Source organism: Notechis scutatus, chromosome Z (assembly GCF_049901735.1).
Source record: "Notechis scutatus isolate UNSWTSFEM ecotype Mainland chromosome Z, rNotScu1.2, whole genome shotgun sequence".
Taxonomy (NCBI): domain Eukaryota; kingdom Metazoa; phylum Chordata; class Lepidosauria; order Squamata; family Elapidae; genus Notechis; species Notechis scutatus.
In genome coordinates this window covers 54954237-54978221 of record NC_142025.1, presented here as the reverse complement: position 1 = coordinate 54978221, position 23985 = coordinate 54954237, and the positions used below count along the sequence as shown (strand labels likewise).

The 23985-nt window shown below is 35.6% G+C and overlaps 1 protein-coding gene across 1 annotated transcript in view; it reads right to left on the bottom strand.

The window, feature by feature from the left end:
* The window catches only part of LOC113421378 (collagen alpha-6(VI) chain), a 52622-nt gene that overhangs the window by 13928 nt on the left and 14709 nt on the right, over positions 1-23985 (bottom strand). The window contains 7 exon segments of the mRNA XM_087947316.1: positions 1988-2050; positions 4201-4263; positions 8472-8949; positions 10409-10494; positions 11207-11559; positions 12692-13160; positions 13162-13253. Of these exon segments, the coding sequence (XP_087803442.1) occupies positions 1988-2050; positions 4201-4263; positions 8472-8949; positions 10409-10494; positions 11207-11559; positions 12692-13160; positions 13162-13253 (1604 nt within the window).

Below are 23985 nucleotides of genomic sequence, written 5' to 3'. Positions count from 1 at the left end.
GTTCAAAAAAAAAGTTAGGAAACCTCTATGGCTAAAGTCAATACATTATTACTAAACAATTTTTAATTACATAGATTTTTAAACAATCATAAATTGTGGATTATAGACCAAAATAATTAAGTGTATGTGTGCATTGCATGAAGCCCAAACAACCCTATCTTATCTCACCTTCATTGTGACTTAGCTATAAATTATAAATTGATCCAGTAGGTTACTATAGAACTAGAACCAGAGGTTGCCTAATGAAATTGAATTCTGGAAGAATCAAGAACCGACAAGAGGTTTTGTTTTTTTACACAACATATAATTAAATTTTGGAATTTGCTATCATGAGATATAGTACTGGTTACTAGTTTGGCATCAAAAAAGGACCAAATCATTGTAGTCCTGGAGATCAATGGCTATTAATCTAGATAGCAGTATGACTGCCTCTGAACGCACTGGTACACTACAGTGCTTCCCTTTGTAGGTGGTTTGTCATTGTGAGAAAAGACTACAGGGCTGTTACGGTCCAAGTCAGCATATATTCTTATGTTTTCAATAAGCAAGGTATCACAGACATGCAAATAAAGGGAAGAAAAAATCATAATTGCAATCAAGGATTAACCAGCCTGACCTATATATGAAACTTACCTTCAGAAGAGCAAAATAAATGCACTTAAAATTTATTATTTTTTCATGAGGACCATGATTAAGCGTTCTGTGAACCCTTAAAAGCTTTATTACAACTTATTAAGCTAAAATAATTGAAATAAATAAACAATTCACATCTAAATACCCGTGTTTCTCACAAAATAAGGCCGGGCCTTATTTTTTTTTTAAAAAAAAAAACAGCTAGGACGTCTTTTCGGGGGTGAATTAATTTCTCCCCCCCCCCACGCACCAGAGCCGTCTCAAACAACAGCGTCTGAGTCACTCCTGCTTTCCCCCCGTCCTCGTAATAACAGGAAAAAAAAGATTTTGAGGAGCACCACGTGCTGCGTTTTGGTTTAATCCTGAGTGACTGGGTGGGCGTGATAAGAGCCAAGCGAGCGTCTCTGCTGCTGCTACCCTTGGTGCTCCAGCCTCAGGCTCTGCAAGTTTACAAAATTCCCGGTGCGCAGCCCGTTCCTGCATCCCTAGCACCCAGGCCGAGCTGCAGCTGTCCCTCTCTTGCCAGCACCGTCTCCAATAACAGCGGCAGCAGCAGCAGGAACCATGGAAGTTATGGAGGTGGTTCCCCCACCCGAGAAGCGGCTGAAACGCTTCCATGGTTCCCGCCGCTGCTGCCGCTGTTATTGGAGATGGCTCGCTCGGCTCTTCTCACACCCACCCAGCCGCTCAGGATTAAACTAAAATGCAGCACGCGGCGCTCCCAGGTAGCTCAAAATGTTTTTTTTTCCTGTTGTTATGGGGAAAAGCGGGAGCGACAGATGCTGTTGTTGGAGACGGCACTGGCAAGAGAGGCGCCAGCACTGGTGGGAACCGTGGAAGCTACGGAGGCCTGAGAAGCGGCTGAAATGCTGCCGGACATCCACGCCAACACTGCCCGCCTGCTGACCTGCATAAGGGAGGGGTAAGGGAGCCCTCCATGCTCCCCCTCCATGGTGTTAGGAGTGGCTGATGGTGAGGCATAGCTGCCCACAGGGCACTCCTAATGGAAAGTTTCCCCCACCTTCCCCCCCCCAAATTTTGCATGTTTTAAACTAGACCTAAATTTGGGGGGAGGGGCTTAATTTCATTTTATGCCAAGAAAACATGCTGGGTCTTCCTACTGGGGGGGGGGGCGTATTGTTGGAGAAACATGGTAGAAATCTATTGAAGGTCAACTAGATTAAGATGCCTAATTTTGGCTATACTTGAAAAACCACTCAGATAATTTGGTATCTTTAGGGGAGGGGAGAGGATGGAACTAGAAAAACGTGTATATTAAATTCCAACTGTCCTCTATCTAAAGTTGATATTTGTATAGATACAACAGTACAGCTTCAATTAATTAATTACATACCAGGTGTCCAGGGTAACCCCATGTTCCTAGTTCACCATCATCACCAACTAATCCTGGAGTACCCTGAGAAACAAAAGCTGATTTGTTTCAGGAGAAATATAAAAGACTGCACATTTATATATTCCCAACCAGATTTTGAGGCAGCTATCTTTCAGTAGCAAATGTGGGAAAGAATAGTGAAAAAATATTAATAATGAAATGTTTTACAAGAGTTGCACAGTATGTATTATTATCTGGAAAAAATTTTTTTTCCATTGTCCACTTCTCTTGGACACCAATACAATAACGCTAGGATTTCCTTAGCCATAGCCAGTTTTTGCTGGTAAAGACTAATGACGAAAGTTGTCTGCTTATACAAATAGAGGCTACAGCCCAAGGTAAGGTAACCCTGGCAGAGCCTGAATGTGATAAGTATTGCAAAGTTTCAATAAAGTACATTTTTGTTCATTTATCACTGCTATTTTCTATGCCAAAGATATCAGCAATTGCTTGAGAAGTTACAATCTAAATGGACAAACTAATTTCACAAAGTTTGGAAATCTAGTAAGATTTCAACTATATAATTTTAGGACTCAGAAGAGCCATCTGAAGAAGTGACAGATGTCAGAATATTCATGAACTGACAGAGTAACAAGGTAACAAGGTCAGCCAATGAATAGGCATAGCAACTAAGTCAGCCAATGAGGACTGTTTGGAAACTGAAACTGGAAGGAGCTTGGGTGTGGCTCTTCAGAGTTCTGAATCTGCAAACTAGTGAAGGATCAGATGATGGAATGTATGTGCGGAGGCACTGGGGATCAGAGGAAGGGTCATATGTAGAGATAGGACCCAGGTATGAATGGAATGGACATGAGAGTGAGGAATATGAATTCTGATAAAACATTTTATCTTGTCTTCATTTCTGTGCCTTAAGCAGCCTTGCTCCTTCCTGTCTCTCTCTACAGAAGGAGAGGGGTCATGGGGGAGTGGAGGTGCTGCCTCAGACAAAGATTTAAAACTGCTTTTACTTTTCTCCGCAGAAAGGGGAAGCTACCTTGAGCTGCTCTACAATAGGAAAGGGGTTGGAACCGTATATTCTTAACACCTTAAACCACTAGTCAGAATATTAGGGACAAGAATAGCTTGCTTATATGAAAATCCCCCAAAACCACATAGCTGGCACATGAAACTAGGACACTTTGCAAGATACCCACGACCTGGGGTGAAACACAGGTGATGCAACATTTAGCTATTTAGGGGGCTGAGATCCAAATAACCAATCAATATTATCTGTTATGCATGCATTATTAGGGGAAGGGCAAAGGGCTGAATGCGACCATCCCTTGACTATAAAAATTGCTGTAAGATTGTAATCGGGGCCCTTGGTTAGCTTTTGAGCCAGGATCCTTATATCTTGGTACCAAAATAAAAGTATAATTTTGTATCACACCTTGTGTCCGGTGACTTATCAGCTTCAACACCAAGCAAGAGCCCAGTTTTGGGAACAACACTAGTCTGCAACTCTGAATCAAAACTGAAACTGTTCTCTGCTGTTCTCTTCTCTCCTTGTGTTTTGCCTGTAACTGCTACCACGTTGGAAGAATCTGCTGTTGATATTGTAAATTTACTTCATGTGTTATTATGTATATAAAGAAGTTAATGAATCCTGCTGAATCAGTTATTTGTATGTGCTTTCTGGATTTGATTTCTGCAACACGCTCTGATAACAGGTGACTCTGAATACCACCTTTCATATCCATTTGCATTATATTAACAGAGATCCTGCTGAAAGATCTCCGTTTTATTATGAGACAAAACCCAGGCTGTACTGTCATTACAGATTCCAAAGCACCATAAAGCAATGCATGATTCTCCATGAGGATTTCTGTGGAATTTTTATAACTGGATATATCACACAAAAGTTTACATTTTGAGCCCAACTCTTGTGTATTTGAAATTTCATTATTTTATATTGAAATGAATGAGTTACTTCAAGTCACCAAATGAATCATAATCATAAGCACGTTGTTGGTTTTAGAAATTTGATGGTCAAGGAAATTTGATGGCTCCGAGGAAATTTTGAGAACTCAGTGAAAAGGGACTGCATAACTCCCAAAAATACATTTTGCATTATTCAGAAGAGAAAAATAGCAATATATTAAAAATACAGCATGTAATAATCAAACAAAACCATGGACACTAAAATAGCTTTTGTACAGTTTGTTTCACAATACCATTCTTCCTCTTTTTCCTTTTACTCCAGGTTTTCCAGGATTGCCCATATCTCCAGGTTTTTCCTGCCAAATATAGCACAAAGTTAATAAAATGTATATAAATATATGATATATAACAATGCAAAAACACAGTATACTGCTTATTCTGATAGGTAGAATTATCTATTTTAATTAATGTTACAAAGAATTCAATGAAATAATTGGAATTAGATATTTGAAGAGATGATAAGCATCTTATAGAAACTGCAAAAAGAAATTTGTGACATAGAAACATAGAATCATATAATTGGAAGGAACCTTGGAGGTATTTTAGTACCATTTCCCTACTCAAGGCAGGAGTCTTACACCATCCTGGTCAAATGGTCATCCAGTCCGCTTTTGAAAACCTCCAATGATGAAGCACTCACAACCCCATGAGATTAGCTATTCCATTAATTATTTGTTCTCACTATCAGAAAATTTCTCCTTTACTTCTAGACTGGATTTCTCTTTCACAAACTTCCACTTATTACTTATTGTCCTAGCCTCTGGTGCCCTAGAGAAAAAAAAATCAAACCCTCTTATTTGTGACTACTCCACAAGTACTGGAAAATAGTTATCATCTCATCTCTAATCCTTCTCTTTTATAGGCTAGACATACCTAGCTCCCTCAACCATTTGTCATATGATTTAGCATCCAGACCTTTTATCATCTTTGTTGTCTTTCTCTGCACATTTTTCTGGGTTTCAACATATTTTTGTATCACCTCACTGCATGCTTCCCTTCAGGTAGATATAGTTCCATTCAAGACTATATTCTGAATGTGGTTGATCAACCAGTTGCACATCCTTATGGTTGATGGTCTATCCCACATTTTTTCCATCTTACCAAGAAATAGGTTATGGTCTACCTAGTCAAACACTTTGCTGAAGTCCAAGTATCCCATGTCCTATCATTTTACTGATCCTTACTTACTTTATCAAAAAAATGGAATAAGTCCTGTCTGGCATGTTCTGATTTTAACAAATCCATGCTGGCTTTTAGTAATCATCTTGTTTGTTTGTAGGTGCTCACAAATCCTCCACTTACTTTTTCCGGGATTTTCCATATATTGATGTCAAACTGATTAGCCTATAATTTTCTGGATTCATTTCCCCCCTCTTTTTCTAGATTGGAACTTTTCCAGTCCTCTGAGATTTTCACTGTGCTATATGAGCTTTGAAAAAATATATTCAGTGGCTCTGAAATTATACCTGCCAGCTCCTTCAAAACCGTTGGATATAAACCATTTGGCCAGGTGATTTGTACTTATCTAGGGTGGATAGGGATTCTCTTACTAATTCCTTGCTTGTTTTGATTTGTATATCTGTTCTATCTTTCTCAGTGCTGATTTTGATAGGTTTGGCTTGGCTTTTGTTAAAAATGGAAATATGTAAATCATGCAGTTTGCAAAGTAATATGATGAACTAGTGTCAGAGTATATTCATGAACTGGAATAGAGCTTGGTAACAAGATCAGCCAATGAATAGGCATAGCAACTAAATCAGCCAATAAGGACAAACCGAAACTAGAAGTAGTCTAGGCTGGAAACTGAAACTAGAAGTAGCTTAGGCATGGCTCTATATTAAGCTCTGCAGCTCTGAAGCTGTTGAGCTCTGAGTCTGTCTATTGAAAATGAAACTGCTTCTCTCCTCTGCTGTGTATAATACTTGCCTGCTGAACTAAAGTGAAACTGATGTCTGTTTCTGAGCTGCTGAGTTGCTGCTGAAGCTCTGAACATGTCTTCTTCTGTCTGAGTTTCCTCCAACTGGTTTCAAAAATCGACTTATTATGTTTAGAAAGATGTTAAATGAAGCATCAGTCATCTGTGTTTATTTTTTTGGTGCTGAATTAACACTGCAAAAACTCTGAATAGGTTATGGGCCCAGAAGGCCAGAAAAAGGCTTGAGGAGGAAAAATCCCTTAGGAGGGGGCCCAAGAGGAGCAATGGAAATTTCCACAGCCAGGCTGTCTGCAGAGGGCAGCACAGAGATAAGAGCCTTGGAGTTTCCAGAGACCAGCAGAAAAAGCAGGAGAAGATATCAGATTACAACCCAGCAACAGAAGAGGTGCTTCGTTTCTATTCATTTAAAGAAGGACTGCTTGCAAGACAGAAGTTTGCAAGGACAGGTTGATGGACAGATTTCTGTTGCAAAAGCCTGCAATAGTAATGGAAGAAATCAATAGCTGATAGACAGTGGGTCTAGCCAAATGATTATTAATAATGCTAAATTGTTTTACAGGATGGAAGCAGCTGCAGGAGAAACAGTAGCCTTGGCAAATGGCAAGAAGGCTAAAGTCATTGGAAGTGGCAGTATGCAAATTCCACATTTGGAAACAAGGTTTAATAATATTTTATGTGTGCCAGAAATGGAACATAATTTGCTGAGTGTCTCTAGGTTAGACAAGCAAGGATTTGACACCACATTTGTAAATGGGCAGAGTCTTATAAAGAAAAAATGGGACTGTCTGTGCAAAGGGCATAAAGCATGATAACCTTTATATGTCACAGGGACAAAAAGTTCAGTGTGCACAAACATTTGGCAATGTTGCAAAACATGATTCATGTGTTCATCTTTTGCACAGAAAGCTTGGTATTCCAACTTTAAAGTTGTTCAAAAAATGGACCAGTATGCAGAAGGATTGCATGTAAAGGGATGTAAGGCATATTTGGATTGTGCAGTATGCAAAACATCAAAGTCCAAGGCATTCCCAGTAAGCAAGAGCAAAAAAAAAAAAAAAAAAAGTAAGCAAGGCAGACAACAAGAGTTCTAGAGCTGGTACATGCAGATTTGGTGGGCCCAATGCAAGCCAGTTTTCAACAGTGGTTGGCACAATTAAGGAATAAAACACAGACACACAAATCCTTACACAGCAGCTGAGAATGGTGTTGCTGAGAGATGGAATGGAGTCTTGCAAACCATGAAGGAATCACTGCTAGAGGATTCTGGTCCAAGCAGGTCATATTGGGGTGAAGCCATATTGACTGCTAATTATTTAGTTAATAGGTTGTGGAGTTCCTCCATTAATGATACTCCATTTGCAGTGCTATATGGGAGAAAACCATCTCTAGCACATTTAAAGGTGTTTGGAAGCAATGTGTAGGTGCATATTCCAAAAGCAATTAGAAGAAAGGGGCAACCAAACGCTAGAAAGCTCAGGTTTGTGGGCTATGAGCCAGGCTCAAAAAGTTATTGCTTTAGCGATGGGAGCAAAAGAATAATATTGTCAAGGTCTGCAAGCTTTGCAGAGCAAAATTGGAACAAAATTGATGCAAATTTGTGGAATGATTCACTTAGTGATGACGATTCACTTAGTGATGGTAACTCACTTAGTGATGGTGTCAGCGTTCAGGGAGGAGAAGCTGAACAAGATATGAAGCAATAGAGGGTTGACACACAAGAGCAGTCAGTGCCACGCAGGTCAGAGCAATTGAACAAGGGGATTCCACCTGACAGGTATTCTGCTAGTGAAGTTAAAGTGTATGGTATGAGCCAAGGAACTACAAAGAAGTATTGGCATTACCTAAAATTGAACAAGTAAAATGGAAAGAAGCCATGGACAAGGAAACGAAATCCATGGGAGAACATGAAGTGTTCACATCTATGACTTTGCCACAGAGTACAAAGCTGTAGGATGCAATGGGTATACAACAAAAAAGTATTACCCAATAATGAAGTACAATATAAAGCAAGGTTAGTGGCACAGGAGTTTTCACAGATGAAAAATGTGCACTATGAGGAGATGTTCGCACCAACTGTAAAGGAGTGAGAGCATCAGGCTGGCACTAGCATTGGCAGCAGCACATGGCCATAAAATTTGGCATTTTGACATAACCATTTCATTTCTCAATGCAGAATCAGAGGAAAAATTTTACATGGTTCAAACACCAGGGTATGAAAGTAAAAAGTCTAACACAGTATATAAATTGAATAAGACCATATATGGGCTGAAGCAGTCAGCCAGGAATTGGAATATCTATTTAGATACTGCATTGAAGGGTCTTGGGTTCAAGAGTTGCAAGGCTGATGGTTGCATATACACTGGAAAGTTAAAAAGCGGGGATCAATGCAATTGCATTAGATAGGTATAAAAAGGAATTATCAGCTATTTGGAGGGAACTATGAATATTGAACTGTCTTCAAATACAGGTACAACTAGCATGTATGTGCGAGGGGAACCTTTACTCAGGCATAAAATGGATCCCTAAAGTCTCAAAATCTAATCTATTGTTTTTATCTTATAAACTTACCATATACTGAAACCATTTCCCCTGGTGAAGTTCCTTCAGGCGTCTGGCTGCTGTCTGAGTCCTTATGGGGTCCTCATACATTAAGTGTAGGTGATGCCAAAACCCCTGATAGTCTGTTAACAATGGACTCTCTTGCACTAATAAAGGAGTGGCCCACTTGGCAGCCGAGCCCGAAAGAAGGCTTATTACAAACCCCACCCGAGCCCGGTCATCAGGGAAATCCTTTGGCCTCAGAGCCATAAACAATTGGCACTGTCCCATGAAAGCCGGGAACATTTCAGGCTGCCCAGAGAACTTATCCGGCACAGCTACCGGGCATTTCCTATGGGGAGGGGCAGGAGGAGCAGCACGAGCCTGCAGCAGAGTGAGTTGATTAATCAGCTGAGTAACTTGCTGCTGCAAAACCTGGTTATCGTTCTGCAGCTGGTTAAGCTGCTGCTGCTGCTGCTGCTGTTGATCCATCTTGGTCAAAAGATGGCTTTTGTTAAGGTTCGGGACAAAAATGTTATGTCTCACCTGTACCAACGAGGTGAGAAGTCCAAATTTCCAACCGAATATAAACAAGCAAGCAAGTCCAGTAATTACAGGGTTAAATTCCTTGAGCCGATAAAGTTCTTGGCAGTCTCACACAAGCTGTCTGCCAAGTCTGACAAGAAAGCAGGAATATAAATCACAAGCTGTCACCGCACACAGGATACTCCGAAGCTTCTCTCACTAAGTAACACGTTGTCCTGAACAAGTTCCCAGAGCGAACACACCCACTTTTATTCCCTGTGGGGCGTGTCAGTCCCTCATCTCAGTCTCTGATTCGTCCTTTCTTTCTGCGTTGCAGCTCGCACTTTTGCCTGCGCTGTTGCCTCGCATCAAGCCAGCATTCCTCAGCTTGATCCTCAGTCAGAGACTCTGATACGCCCTCCTGGTTATCTGCCGACACCTGAGGCACAATCAGGGAGGAAGGTCTTGCCAAAGAGGAAAGTCCTGGGGAGGAAGACAACTCCAAATCTTCCTCTTCCTCGTTGTCTAAGTCTTCGTCCTCTAACAAAGCAGGCTCAAACCTCAGAGCCAAATCCTCCTCTTCCTCATTGTCCAAGTCTTTGTCCTCTAACAAAGCAGGCTCAAACCTCAGAGCCAAATCCTTCTCTTCCTCATTGTCCAAGTCTTCGTCCTCTAACAAAGCAGGCTCAAACCTCAGAGCCACAACACATGGTATATGATATGATATGATATAACATGGATCCAGACTAGATAACTGCAGTTGTTGAATCCTTCTAATATGGTAGAAATTGTGTTGAAATTGTAACATCTTTTTGCTATATAGATTGGACAAGAACAAGATCTTTTGCAATTCTTTGGAAGAGATTGCGAAGACCAGACTCCTCTCTAGAACACTAAAAATCTCCACAGACCATTCTCATTCTGGACATTCATATTTCGATCTGTTACCATCAGGGAGGCATTATAGGACTAAGAAATTGAGAAACAGTTTCTTTTCTGAGGCAGTAATTGTCTTGAATCAAACAGTGCATTTGTGATTTAGTCCTATTATTATTATTATAATTATTTTAGTTTTTAGAACTCTGTAGTTTGATTGTGATGTGGTATTTGGGGCACTGTGCTGGAGTAGCTTTCAAATTTCATTGTATTCGTGGAATGCAGTGACAATAAAGGTATTGTATTCTATTCTATATTCTATTCATCAGATGAAAATCATTTATTAGAATTTGTTACCATTTATTAATTACTAAAAATCACTTAATCTCTTGCCTTTAAATGTTAAACAATTTCTTCTTTCAACTTTTTAATTTCTAGATAAGGTTATTTTTAGATTAAGCAAGGAAGGGCAGATGAGGACTTGCAAACCTGAATCCCAACAAAGAAGACTTTTGAAATAATAATGTAAATCATCTGTTTGAGCTAAAGTATTACATTTGATTTGCTGATTACCTTGTATTCTAAGTTCTTCAGATTTTTGTCCAAGTGCTATTATATTATCATCCAAGCCATCTGAGAAAAGAAGTAATACCTAAAAAAATATAAAGACAATGAGATTAAAATAAGAACATACATCAAGGAAACCAAAACAAGAACTATAAACACAGATTCATTCATCAAATAGTTTGATGAGCTTTAAAGAGAAATGTATACATTTGGAGAAATGTAGGTGCACTTAGACAAACCATCATTGACAAAGATTACAAGAAGACACATTTCTTCTGTTGAAAATTATTAATTTCTAGATGTCCCAGAATAATGTTGCAAATCAATTCTGGGTTGTTCACCGGGACTAGAGATTAGGTTAGTCTAGATTTGTAGTCCCAGTAACTAACCCAGATTCAATCTTGTAATATATATTCTTTTAACTCTTCATTATTTCACGATAGTAAAGTTTGCAGAAAACAACAAAAAATATTTAATTTAATATTTTTGTATAACATTTCATTTATCCTGTAAAACATAGATAAACTGAAATTATTAAAGGCTATTACATAAATATTTCAATTTTCTCAAAATGTTTTAATGCAAATAATTAGCTCAAGGATCATTCCAAACACAACATTTAATATACAATATATCAAAATGATTATAATTCCTCTAATTTGATTCATGCAATGCAATTTTAAGGAAGTGCAATATTATTAATTAAGGAAACCTATATTATACCAATTTAAATAATAAGCTGGTATCTGATATAATGCAGTATTTTAATAAAAACTATTAAGATGGAAATAAATTACCGTGTTTCGATTTTCTATGTCAGTCACATTTTTAACTAAATTCCAAAGAGCATCCAAGAAGTCAGTGTTGAGATGAGATGGTCTGTTGACCACAACGTTTCTGAGTTCTGTTACTATATTTGTGTCATCAACATAATGAAATTTTGCCCAGAAAGGTTTATCTGTGTTTTCTACTGAAATAGTCACACTGAATTGTGCTTTTTTATCCTTAGAGCAACTTGTGCTGCTTAAAGATGTTAGGCCTTTTATAATATCAGGAAGATAAATCTCCAAATGATGTTGCTCACTGAATAAATTGTTTCCTGGCTTCTGAGATGACATATCAAATCCAATAATAATATCTACAAAACATGCTGTTTAGATGAATATAAAGGCAAAATATCAGAAAATAACAAAAAACAAATTTGCAGTTAAATTCAAGCAAATTGTGACAATATTTAACATTGTATTAGAACTGATTGCTTCTCATTTCTTGACGGGTTATCTAGATAAGCAACTGTGGGCAGATTGTACATAGCCAGCTACATGTAAATTTAAACTTAAATTTAGTTTAAATTTAAACTATGACTTAAATGTTTTTGGCCATCGTTATATTGAAACAGTTTAAAAAGGTAAACCAAATGAGATGCTTTGAACTGAGCTACAGTACACATGTAACATAAACATTTGATACCATCTGACCCTCCCCCCTCCTTTCCTTAGACTATAGATATAAAATTAAGATTATTGGTATAAATTGCAAATCACCTCTATGGACACATAATTTCCTAAACTATTGTTTGTTTTAATGATTTATTAATAAACCACATTTGCCCATGTCCACACAACGTAGAAAGATACACATTATAGTTTAATGCTGGGGCTAACTAATCTAAAGCCAAATAAACTCCATTAGCATGTCATGTGAATCTAGCCATAGAAAATGTCTACATTATTTATCTTTAGTCTACTTTTCACAGAACAAATATATAATTTTCTATGTTCATTAAAGTTTTTTTTCCTTTTTGGGAAGGGAGCATTCATACAAAATTTATTCCTATCTATTAGTTTTAAAGCATTCTCAAATCACATGCCAGAACCAAACAATGGAGTATAATTAGCTTGACTGTAATAGGTAAAATGATTAGAATATAAATAATATATTCACTAAAACACTGAAAAAAATGCACAGATGATCTTATCTACTTAGTTACATTAGGCATTAGAAATGTTTATGGATGCTTAATGAAAATTTTTACTTCTCCTTAATAAGATCTTTTTGCCTTATTCACTTTTTCACTCTGCAGCCTGTAATGTTTTGAAAAGAAAATAAGAAAAGGACAAGGTCCTTTTTTTCAGGCAGAGGTTTAATCAGATGGACTTCTGGATTTTGTCCAACAAACCAAATAACAAAAGAGATGCTATTTGACAAGAAACAAATACTAGCAACTAAAATCTATTATTATGTAAGCAACCAAGCATTTATTTTAATTGAAAGGAACTTATTTGCTTCAGTAGTCTCTTTACAAATTTCCTTATTTACATGATTAACAAGAGTTTTTAGATCACTGTAATGGTCAACCTTATATTTTCTGCTTGGGGAGTTGGTAATCTGCAGAAGTTTTGAATCAGTCACATTTCCTACTGCAACTGCATGGATTTCCACACCTTCATCTCTCAATTTTTTTGCTGCTTGAGGAAACTCATCATCTGATCTTCCATCAGTGAATATGAGCAACTTTTGGTTAACACTTCGAGCTACTCTTTCTTTGCTGGTTTTGAAAAAGGTTTTGACTTTTCTGAGGGCATGTCCAATCAATGTGGACCCTCCTGTGATCAGTGACATATTAGTAATTTTACTATACAGTTCTGGTAGATCTTGATAAGCACCCAGCTGGAATACTTCTTGAAGTGTATTACTGAATTGGGCCATTCCAACTAGAATATTGTCTTTATTTATAATTGACTTAAGCAAGTTTTATCACAAAATCCTTCACAGCCTTCAGTTCTTTGTCAGGGATACTTCTGGAATCAGCTAGGATAACAAGTTCTGCTTCAATATCACATTCTGCAAAAGGAATCCAATAAAAAAAACATGATATACTGCTTTAGTATGGCATCCAAAGAGCAATAGGAACCACATAAGACAGGTTAGAGAGAATATGAATTCCAATTTGCACAAGTCTGTTATTTTAAAAAAGAGGCCAGCCAGTGGATCACCTTAAGAATCTGTAAGCCTGGGAGGATGGAGCTGGCGTCGCGACGATACGGCATGTGATCTTGGAGATCTGAGATCGCAGCCAATATCTTTGCTCCTGGACGGTCCAAGTGGATCTAAACCATCCCGAAGAGACGGTGAATGTAAAGAGTGTATCCTGTCAATCCCAGGGATATTGCAAGTCCCTGGTAGATCCAGGAGAAGCTCTTTTTGCCAGCAGCAAAGAGGCAGCCATTAAAGCTGCTGAAGTTGGGACAGCTCCGAAACAAAAGAGAATGGAAAGAGAGAGTGTGCCGGTTTGGTGAGAACTTTTTCTTTATTTTAAGACTTGAAAGGACACCCTAAGGGAAAGAAAGAATCTGTAAAAGTTTTGACAGAAGTGATTAAGCGGCGATTTTAAACAGGAATGTCAAAGTAATATTTTTTTTCTCATTGCTGGATTTTCTGCACATGAACTTATATTTTGAAACTGGACTGGTTTTTTTTTCTTCTTTTTATATATTCTTCTCTCCTTTTTGATTTTATAATATTTTAAGCCAGAGACTCCCTTTTAGTTATTTTTTAAATATTTTTTTCTTTTTTATAATTAGTTATTATTATATTTTGCTTGGAAAAGGAGGGGGAAAGTGAAAACTAAAGAAACTTTGTAACACTGCCAACTAGTGGCTTGGAAATATTCTTTTTTTTTTTTTGACCAGACAAAGCTGAGAAAGAACTGAGACTTTGTTTCAAGGACATTGCCTGTTTGATAAGATAGAGGGATGAGCATGGGAGAGTATTATTACAGGTGCTCTTCTGGGTTTCTATCAACAGCTGGAGTCTGGTGTTGAAGCTTAGGAAAAGAAAACGTGATAAGTTTTTGGAGAAGAGAGTTATAACAAGAGCCTTGGATAATCAAACAAAGTGCAGTGTGCTCTTTTTATTCTTTTTAAGCTGTGCTACCCCTCCTCATCAGTTTACTTTTTTTTTGCAATAGCTATTTGGATTTTTGACTCTTTGGAACTTGGCTTTGTTTTTGTTTTTTTGTTTTTTCTTGTCTTTGGAAGTTAAATTTTTATGTCTGCTTTTTATTTTAAAGGAAAAGCTTTAGTATTAATGCTTCCTTTTTTTTTCTTTTTAAGGGAGTAGCCTTTTTCTTCTCTTTCCTTCCCTGGTATTTTTGTCTTTCCATCTACCTTCCATATTGGTTTTTTTTCTTCTTTTTTTTGATTTATTTTTATGCATACTTTTATATTTGAGACCTCTTAATTGGATTAAGGTGTTGAAGAACCTGAAGAATTTGTCCTTTCTTTTTTAGCCTTTTTCTTCACTTTTTCGCCTTTTTTAGGATTTTACAACTTTTTCTTTTGTGTGTGTGTCCATGGTGTGTTTATGGTCTTTCCCTTCATTTTTGAATTTTTACTGTCATCTAACCAACTGATTGGATTAAGGTTTAGAAGAACCTGAAGATTTTGAACTTGTCAAAATGAGTAGGAAATTAACAGCTCCTGGTTCTTCAACTTCCACTTCTTCCTCTCCACCATCTGGAGGACAACATTCAATACAGACAATATTAAGGCAAGAAAAAGAACAAGAAAAAGTGACCCTGCAGATGATTATGCAAGGAATTCAAAATATTCAAACAAGATCAGAGAATATTGAACAAAGAACAGAGAATATTGAACAAACAACAGGGAAAACCAATGAAAAAGTGGAGAACATCCAACAAATGATGATGAAGTATGATGAGAGACTCCAAAAAATTGATAAACTGACTGACTTAGGTAAGATTTTGACAGGTACAAATGAAAAGGTGATTAAAAAATTGTATGGATATTTATTAAAAATTAAACTAGAAGAAGAACAAGTTAAAGAAACTATGATTGCTTGGGGGAAGAATTTTGGATATGGGATTGATCTTGAGAAATGGCAAAAATTGTGGTCTCAAAATTATAAAATGACAATGTCAACAACATATAAAGAAAATTTGTATAAGATGTTTTACAGGTGGCACTTTCTCCCGACAAGAATAGCAAGAATGTTCAAGAATAAATCCGAAAAATGTTGGAAATGTCATCAGATACCTGGCTCATAGTACCATATGTGGTGGACTTGTGCGGATGCTAAAAAATACTGGACTAAAATCCACACGTGGTTGGAAAAAATGACAAAAAACATATAGATTTGAAACCAGAAATATTTTTATTGGGAATTTTACCTGAAATATATAGTAAAGACTTGAAATACCTGATTGTAAATGTATTAACGGCGGCTAGGATTGTATTTGCTAAAAACTGGAAATTTGAGAAAATACCATCACAGGAGGAAATCATTAAGAAAATATTGGAATGTGCTGAAATGAGTAGATTGACATTTGAAATTAGAGAACAAGATGATAAACAATTTTATAAAATTTGGGATCTATTCTATCAATGGTTAGACAATAAAATACAGTAATGAAATATGTAGACTTTTAGAAAATAATAAATATATAAAGGTATTCTTTTCTAATTATATCTACAAAATGATTCTAGGATAGATCAGGGACGATGATACGAATTGTTATAAAACAAATTAAGTAAAATATGATCATTTTGGAAAACATGAATGAATAAAAGTATAGTTAATAATGATATTAATGTATTTAATATGTTGATTGAAAATACGAGATTATATACAATGTAATTATAATTGAAGACTATGAAATGGAAGCACAAAATAATTTGTAAATCAACCGGCACACTTTATGTACATATATGGAAGATGATTTGATGTTTTTATGTTTTGTTTGTTTATGTTTGTTTTAAAAGCCAATAAAAATTTAAAAGAGGGGAGAAGGCGGAGCCACGTCGCCACGCTACAGCTGTAATTTCGGGGCTCCAAAGTTACAGCTGATATCTTCGCCCCTGGTCGGTCCAATGGACCTAAACCGTCCCGTAGAGACGGTGATAGTAAGGGGCGTGTTCTGTTGATCACAGGGACACCGCAAGTCCCTGGTGGATCCAGAAGAAGCCCCTTTACCATCGGCGGAGAGGCAGCCATTAAGCTGCTGAAGCAGGGACAGCTCCGGAAGGAAGAGAAGAAAGAAAGAGAAAGTGTATCGGCTGGTGAGATTTTTTTTAATTTATTTGGGACAAGGACACCCTAGAAGAAGAAGAAACCTGTAAGATTTTTGACAGAACTTGATAAGATGGACTTAGTGGCGATTTTTTAGGAGATGTCAAAATGAGGCTTGGCTTTTTACTTTTTTTTTTTTTTAGTGAACTTCTATTGTGATTAGTAATTGTAACCAGACTGGTTTTTCCTTTTATAATTACCTATTTTCTTTTTCCTTTTTGACTGTTTATATTTTTAATAGAGGCTCCCTTTAGTAATTTTTTCTTTTTTTAAATATATACATATATATACACATATTTTCTTTTTCTATTGGGCTTTTTTTTTTTCCGGGAAGAAGGGGGAGTGGAGTACAGAAACTTTGTAACTCTGTAACACTGCCAACTAGAGGCTTGAAAATACTTTACTTGAAGTTGAGAGAACTGTGAGAAACTCTTTCCCAAGGACACTGAGTTGATAAGATAGAGGGAGGAACTCTGGAGAATGTTTTCACAGGTGTCTCTTTGGGATTTCTACAATCAACTGAATATTTGAAGCTTGGCTTTGAAACTTGTGGAGAAGCCATAATAAGAGCCTTGGACGTTTAAATAAAATGCAGTGTGTTCCTTGCTTTACTTGTTGTTAGCTTTTATCCCTCCTCCTCAACCCTATAGCATTTTGTAATATTTGTACACTTTTGCTTATTACTATTATTATTATTTTTCATTTATTTTTTTTCTAAAGGGAAAGCCTCAGAATATTTTTTCCTTTTTTTTCCTTTTGGGGGACTTTTGCTTTTTCACCTTTATATGTATATATTCTTTTTTATGGCTATGTTTTATTTTCTTGAGATCTCGCAATTGGATTAAGGTGTGAAGAACCTGAAGAATTTTTCTTTTTTTTTCCTTTTCTTTTTTCCCTTTTTCCTTTTATTATTATTTAATATTATTGGGTTTTATTCTCCTTCTGACTATCGCAAATGAGGATTAAGGTCTAGAAGAACCTGAAGAAATCTTTCTTTTTTCCTTGAAAACTTTTTCTTTTTTTAAATTTTGGGCTTTTTATTTTTTACTGGTTTTTCTTTTTCACGTTTTTCCTTTCCCTAATTGGATTATAATTGCCACTCTGCCAATTGGATTAAAAGAGTGGGAAGATTCTGAGTTATTTAAATGAGTAAGAAAATTCTACCTTCTGGTACCTCAACTTCTGCTCCTGCCTCCCCATCAACTGGAGGACGACTTTCAACAATGGCGAAGCAAGATAAAGGACAAATGGATCTAACGACGGTTATACAAGGAATTCAAGAACTTAAAATGAGTATTGAACAAAGGACGGGGAGTATTGAACAAAAAATTGAAAACATCCAACAAATGATGGTGAAATATGATGAGAGACTGCAAAAAATGGAAGAGAAAGACAATCAAAGAGATGAGAAACTGCAAAAAATGGAAGAGAAAGACAATCAAAGAGATAAGAAAATTGGAAATATTGATGACAAACACTTGAACAAAACAAGAATGAGATGTTGAAGTGGGAGATGGACAGATCAGAATATTACCTCAGATTTCAAAATATAGAGGAAGAAAAAGGACAAGATCTTGCTGCAGTAATGATAGAAATCTTGGCTGAAGCTCTGGAAATAACAGAGGAAAAGATGATGGATGGAATAGATGAGATATACCGAGTTTTTACAAGATATGCGTCGAGGAATAAGCTACCAAGAGAAGTTCATGTCAGATTTACCAAAAAATCTATTAAAACACAGATATTACAAGCGGCAAGAGAGAAGACATTGAAATATAGAGATAAAGAGATTGTGGTTTTAAAACAAGTACCCAGAAAAGTTAGAGAGATGAGAAGAGAATATCGATTCCTGACTAAAATATTATTGGAAAAGGAGGTGAATTACAGATGGTTGATTCCAGAAGGATTAATGGTTACATGGAAAGAACAGAGATACAGAATTGGCTCAATTGACGAAGCAGAATCGTTTTATAATGAATTCTTTAAAAGAAGAGATATAGAGATAGAAAAAGAGATTACTCTAACTGAATTTCAAGAGGACCAAATAGAGATGGGAAAAGAAGAAGGTGCAGTAGGTGGACAAGTGGAGACTAAAGAACAACGTGAAGTAAGATCAACGAGAGCTGTTAGACCTAAATATAAATCATAACTATGGAGGAAAAAAAATTGATTTCTTTGAATATAAATGGACTGAATTCAGCTACTAAAAGAAGGAAAACCTTTCATAAAATAGAGAAATTAAAATTTGACATAATTTGCTTACAAGAAGTACACATTAAAAAACAACATCAACAATTATTGGTGCGACCAAAAATAGGGAAAATTTTTACTTCTCTGACCCACTGTAAGAAAAGAGGAGTGGTTTTGTACATTAAAGAAACCATTCCAGCAAAACTGATTTATACTGATGAAGACGGAAGAGTATTAATGGTTGAAATAGTGGATAACAATACAAAAATACTCCTGGTTGCAATCTATGCTCCGAATGATAAACAAAAAAGATTTTATAAAAAATTACATATGAAAATAATTGAATTGGACTATGCTAATATATTTATAATGGGAGATTTTAATGGAATTGTAGACAATGAATTGGACTATACAGCAAAAATAACACGACAAAATAGGAAGACCCTCCCTAAATCCTTTTTTGAAATGATAGAGGAACTAAATTTAAAAGATATATGGAGGGAAAGAAATACTAAAACTCAACAATATACTTTCTATTCGAATAGACATTCATCATGGTCCAGAATAGATATGATTTGGACGTCAACAGAATTATTATCTAATATTCAAGAAATAAATATTGAAACAAGTACATGGGCAGACCATAACCCAATGACAATTAAATGGAAAGGACAAAAAAGAAGATCTAGATGGACATTAAATAATACTATTTTAAAGGAAAAAGACTTTACACAATGGATGTCAACAGAATTATTATCTAATATTCAAGAAATAAATATTGAAACAAGTACATGGGCAGACCATAACCCAATGACAATTAAATGGAAAGGACAAAAAAGAAGATCTAGATGGACATTAAATAATACTATTTTAAAGGAAAAAGACTTTACACAATGGATGGAAAAAGAACTGGCCTTCTTCTTTAATGAAAACAGAAAAGAAGATACTTCAATACAGAATGTTTGGGACACAATGAAGGCATATGCAAGAGGATTGATAATGGATTATACAAAGAAAAAGAATATTAGGAAGAGGCAAATGATTAAAACTTTAGAAGATGATTATAAAAAATTGGAAAAAGAATTACAGAGAACGCCACAGAAAAAAAGATATTAAATTTAAAATGGACATAATCAAACATAAAATGGATCAAACAGAGAAAGAAGAATTGGCGAAAAAAATCAGAAGCGCTAAACAGAACTACTTTGAGGATGCAAACAGGCCAGGTAGATGGTTAGCATACAAACTGAGAAAAGAGAAAGAATCAAGGAGAATACTACAGTTAATGGACGAACAAGGTCAAGTTTGTCATGGTAATAAGGAGAAAAAGAGAATTATTCAAGACTTTTATGCACAATTATACAAGCAGGAGGATTTTGATGAGGGGAAAATCAAACAGTATTTACAAAATGCCAACCTACCTAAGATACCTGATGAAACTGGGAAAATGTTAGAAAATCCTATAACAATGATGGAATTAACTGAAGCACTTAATAGGCAGAATAATGGGAAAGCACCAGGACCAGATGGTTTCCCGGCAGAATTTTATAAAACATTACAAGAATCGTTGAGTATTTCATTGTTAGAAATTATGAATGAAGCTATGATAAATAAGAAAATACCTAAAACATGGTCAGAAGCTTATATTACGCTTATCCCAAAAGAAGGGGCTGACCCATCACAAATTAAGAACTATAGACCTATTTCTTTATTGAATGCAGATTATAAAATATTTGCTTCAATTTTGGCAGAAAGGCTTAAAAAATACCTAAATAATTTTATCCATCCTGATCAGAATGGATTTCTACCAAAGAGACAAATTAAAGACAACATGAGAGTAATTTTGGACACTTTGGAATACTATGAGGCACACCCTGAAAAACAAATGGCTTTGATATTCTTAGATGCCCAAAAGGCATTTGATAACGTGAATTAGAGATTTATGTTATTATTATTGGAACAGATGGGCTTTGCTAGAAAATTTATTCAAGCAATAGAAGCCATATATTACAAGCAAACAGCAAAAGTGATGATAGACGGAGAATTTACAGACCCTATCAATATTAAAAAAGGCACAAGACAAGGATGTCCATTATCCCCTTTGTTATTTGTATTGACTTTGGAAGTGTTAAATAGAAATATTAGAGAGGATACAAATATAAAAGGAATGAAAGTTAAAAAGGAGGAATTTAAATTGCAAGCCTTTGCGGATGACTTGGTCTTTATTCTGGAAGACCCTCTAGAGACAGCTTTAAAATTACTGGAAAAGATAGAGACATATGGTGAGATGGCTGGCTTGAAAATAAATAACGACAAAACAAAGATTCTGACAAAAAATATGTTATTAAGACAAAGAGAAGAGTTGGCAGACCTATTGAAAATTCAAGTTACGAATAAAGTTAAATACTTGGGGATATTTTTGACGTCAAGATGTACTACACTGAAAGAGAATAACTATATTAAACTTAAACAGCAGATAGCATCTGACTTGAAAAAATGGGAAAACCTACAATTATCTTTGATAGGTAGAATTTCAACAATTAAAATGAATATTTTACCCAGAATTTTATATTTGTTTCAAACAATACCAATTAAATTAGGTAAGGATTATTTTGAAGAATTAAATAAAATTGTGTTGAAGTATATATGGCAAGGTAAGAAAGCGAGAATAAAACTAAAACTTTTACAGGATGCTAGAACTAGAGGAGGATTTGGCCTTCCTAATTGGGAGTTGTATTATCAAGCTGCAAACTTAATGTGGGTTAAAGAATGGATAACGTTAAGAAAGTCTAGATTACTGGCATTGGAAGGACATGACTTATTATTGGGTTGGCATGCTTTTTTTATGGTATAAGGGAACTAAATCGCAGGGTTATTTCAGAAGGCACTATATACGGGAATCGTTATGGTTGAATTGGGAGAAAATTAAGAAACAATGTTATTTGAAAATACCAGTTTGGTTATCAACTATCGAAGCTTTTTCCTATCCCATAATTTATAAGAAGGAACAAACAGTTAGATATGGGGAAATACTGGATGAAAAGGGTGAACTTAAAACGATGCAAAAGTTAGAAGAACAAGATATAAAGATGAATTGGTTTTCATATGCGCAAATACACTCAAGGTACCTTAAAGATTCTAAAACAGAAGGATTTTTATGATAAATTGACTGATTTAGATAGGATTTTGACAGGTTCTGATGAAAAAGTGATTAAAAAACTATATAGTTATTTGTTGGAAATTAAATTAGAGGAAGAACAAGTCAAAGAAACAATGATTGTTTGGGGGAAGAACTTTGGATATGGGATTGATTTAGAGAAATGGCAAAAATTGTGGTCTCAAAATTATAAAATGACAATGTCAGTAGCATATAAAGAAAATTTGTATAAGATGTTTTACAGGTGGCATTTCCCCCCGACAAGAATAGCAAGAATGTTCAAGAACAAATCTGAAAAGTGCTGGAAATGTCATCAGATCCCTGGCTCATATTACCATATGTGGTGGACTTGTGAGGAGGCCAGGAAATACTGGACTAGAATTTGCATATGGTTGGAAGAAATGACAAAAGAACATATAGATTTGAAACCAGAGATTTTCTATTGGGAATCTTACCTGATACATTTAATAAAAACTTAAAGTATTTGATTGTAAATGTGTTAACAGCGGCTAGGATTGTATTTGCTAAAAATTGGAAGAGTGAGAAAATACCATTAGAGGAAGAAATTATTAAGAAAATACTGGAATGTGCTGAAATGAGTAGATTGACATTTGAAATTAGAGAACAAGAAGATAAACAATTTTATGAAGTTTGGGATCTTTTTTATCAATGGTTAGATAATACAATATAATAATAGAATATTTAGAAACCTAGGAAATAATGAATATACATTTTTTTTTTGTTTTGATAACATTTTTAGAATATTTTATTAAGATAGATTTGGTATGATTTTACGATCTGTTATAAAATAAATTAACTAAATTATAGTTATCTCGCTTAAGTATGAATTAGTAAAATTATAGTCAAATGATTGTTTAATAATGATATTAGGATATATAATTGTTGATTGATAATATGAGTTATTATGTAACATAATTATTATGATGACTATGAAATGGATGCAGAAAAAGGAGTGGTAAACCAACCGATACACTGTCTGTAAATTTATGAAGAATGATGATGTTTTTATGTTATGTTTTATGTTTTATGTGTTTTTATTTGTTGTTAAAACCAATAAAACTTTTTTTAAAAAAATTTAAAAGAGGAAGAATCTGTAAGCCTGCAGAATTTTGCTCATGCTGTGGCAGCTCCATTGCTTTTTCTTGGGTCTATCTAGCATATATCATTATGTTTTATAATCAGTATATAGCTGTCCCTCTTGTGTTTTATTTACTTGAAACTAAGTATGTAGCTCATCTATCTGAATTAGGACTACATTTTTCATTGCCAAAGATTCATTTTTCCCCTTTTTTGAAAAGAAGGAAAAGTTTGCAAGCTTCCTGTTCTGATCTTTAAGGAACTAAAATATAGATGAGATCAACATGTTGCATAGTAATATATGGCAATAGGATAAAGCAGATGTCAAACTGTTACATGTCTTCGACAATTATGGAAACAGTTGAATTGTCTTCATCTCAATAGCCTTTAAGTTTAAGGCCCCATTGTTCAGCTACCAGCCATTTATTTTATGGATAAATATAGAAATCTAAGGTACTCTACATGCGGCTAGCATTGAATATGACATGGAAGTTACAATACATCCAGAATGTAGGGACACATGGAATGTTGGGTGTTCCTAGACTCACCTATAAGCTGCAATGGCTCTCATTTTTCTTCTGGGTACAAGTCAAAGTGCTACTTATTATCTTTAAAGCCCTACATGGCATGGTTATCTGCAGGACTACCTCTCTCTGCCCAGTCCACCAGAGTGGATAGGATCCCTTCCCTTAAATACTGACATCTTGTGGGAACTTGGAAGCATGCCTTTTCTACTGCAGGCCCTGCCCCATGGTACACCCTCCCCCCTGAGAGCCAAAAGGCACTACCCCTCTATCTTTCTAGAGAACACTTAAATCCTGGTTCTTTCTCTAGGCAATGGGATAAGGTGAGGCCAGGATAGAATGAAAATGTGGGTGCATTAGAGAAGTAAGGCTACAGTGCCAGATTTTTCTGTTTTTATTTTTATTGTGTTGGTTTACATACTGTTTATATACTTTTATACTGTTTTATTGGTTGTAAGCCCCTCAGAATTGTTTTAAGATGGACAGCTTTATAAGTGATTTAAATTAAATAAATCAA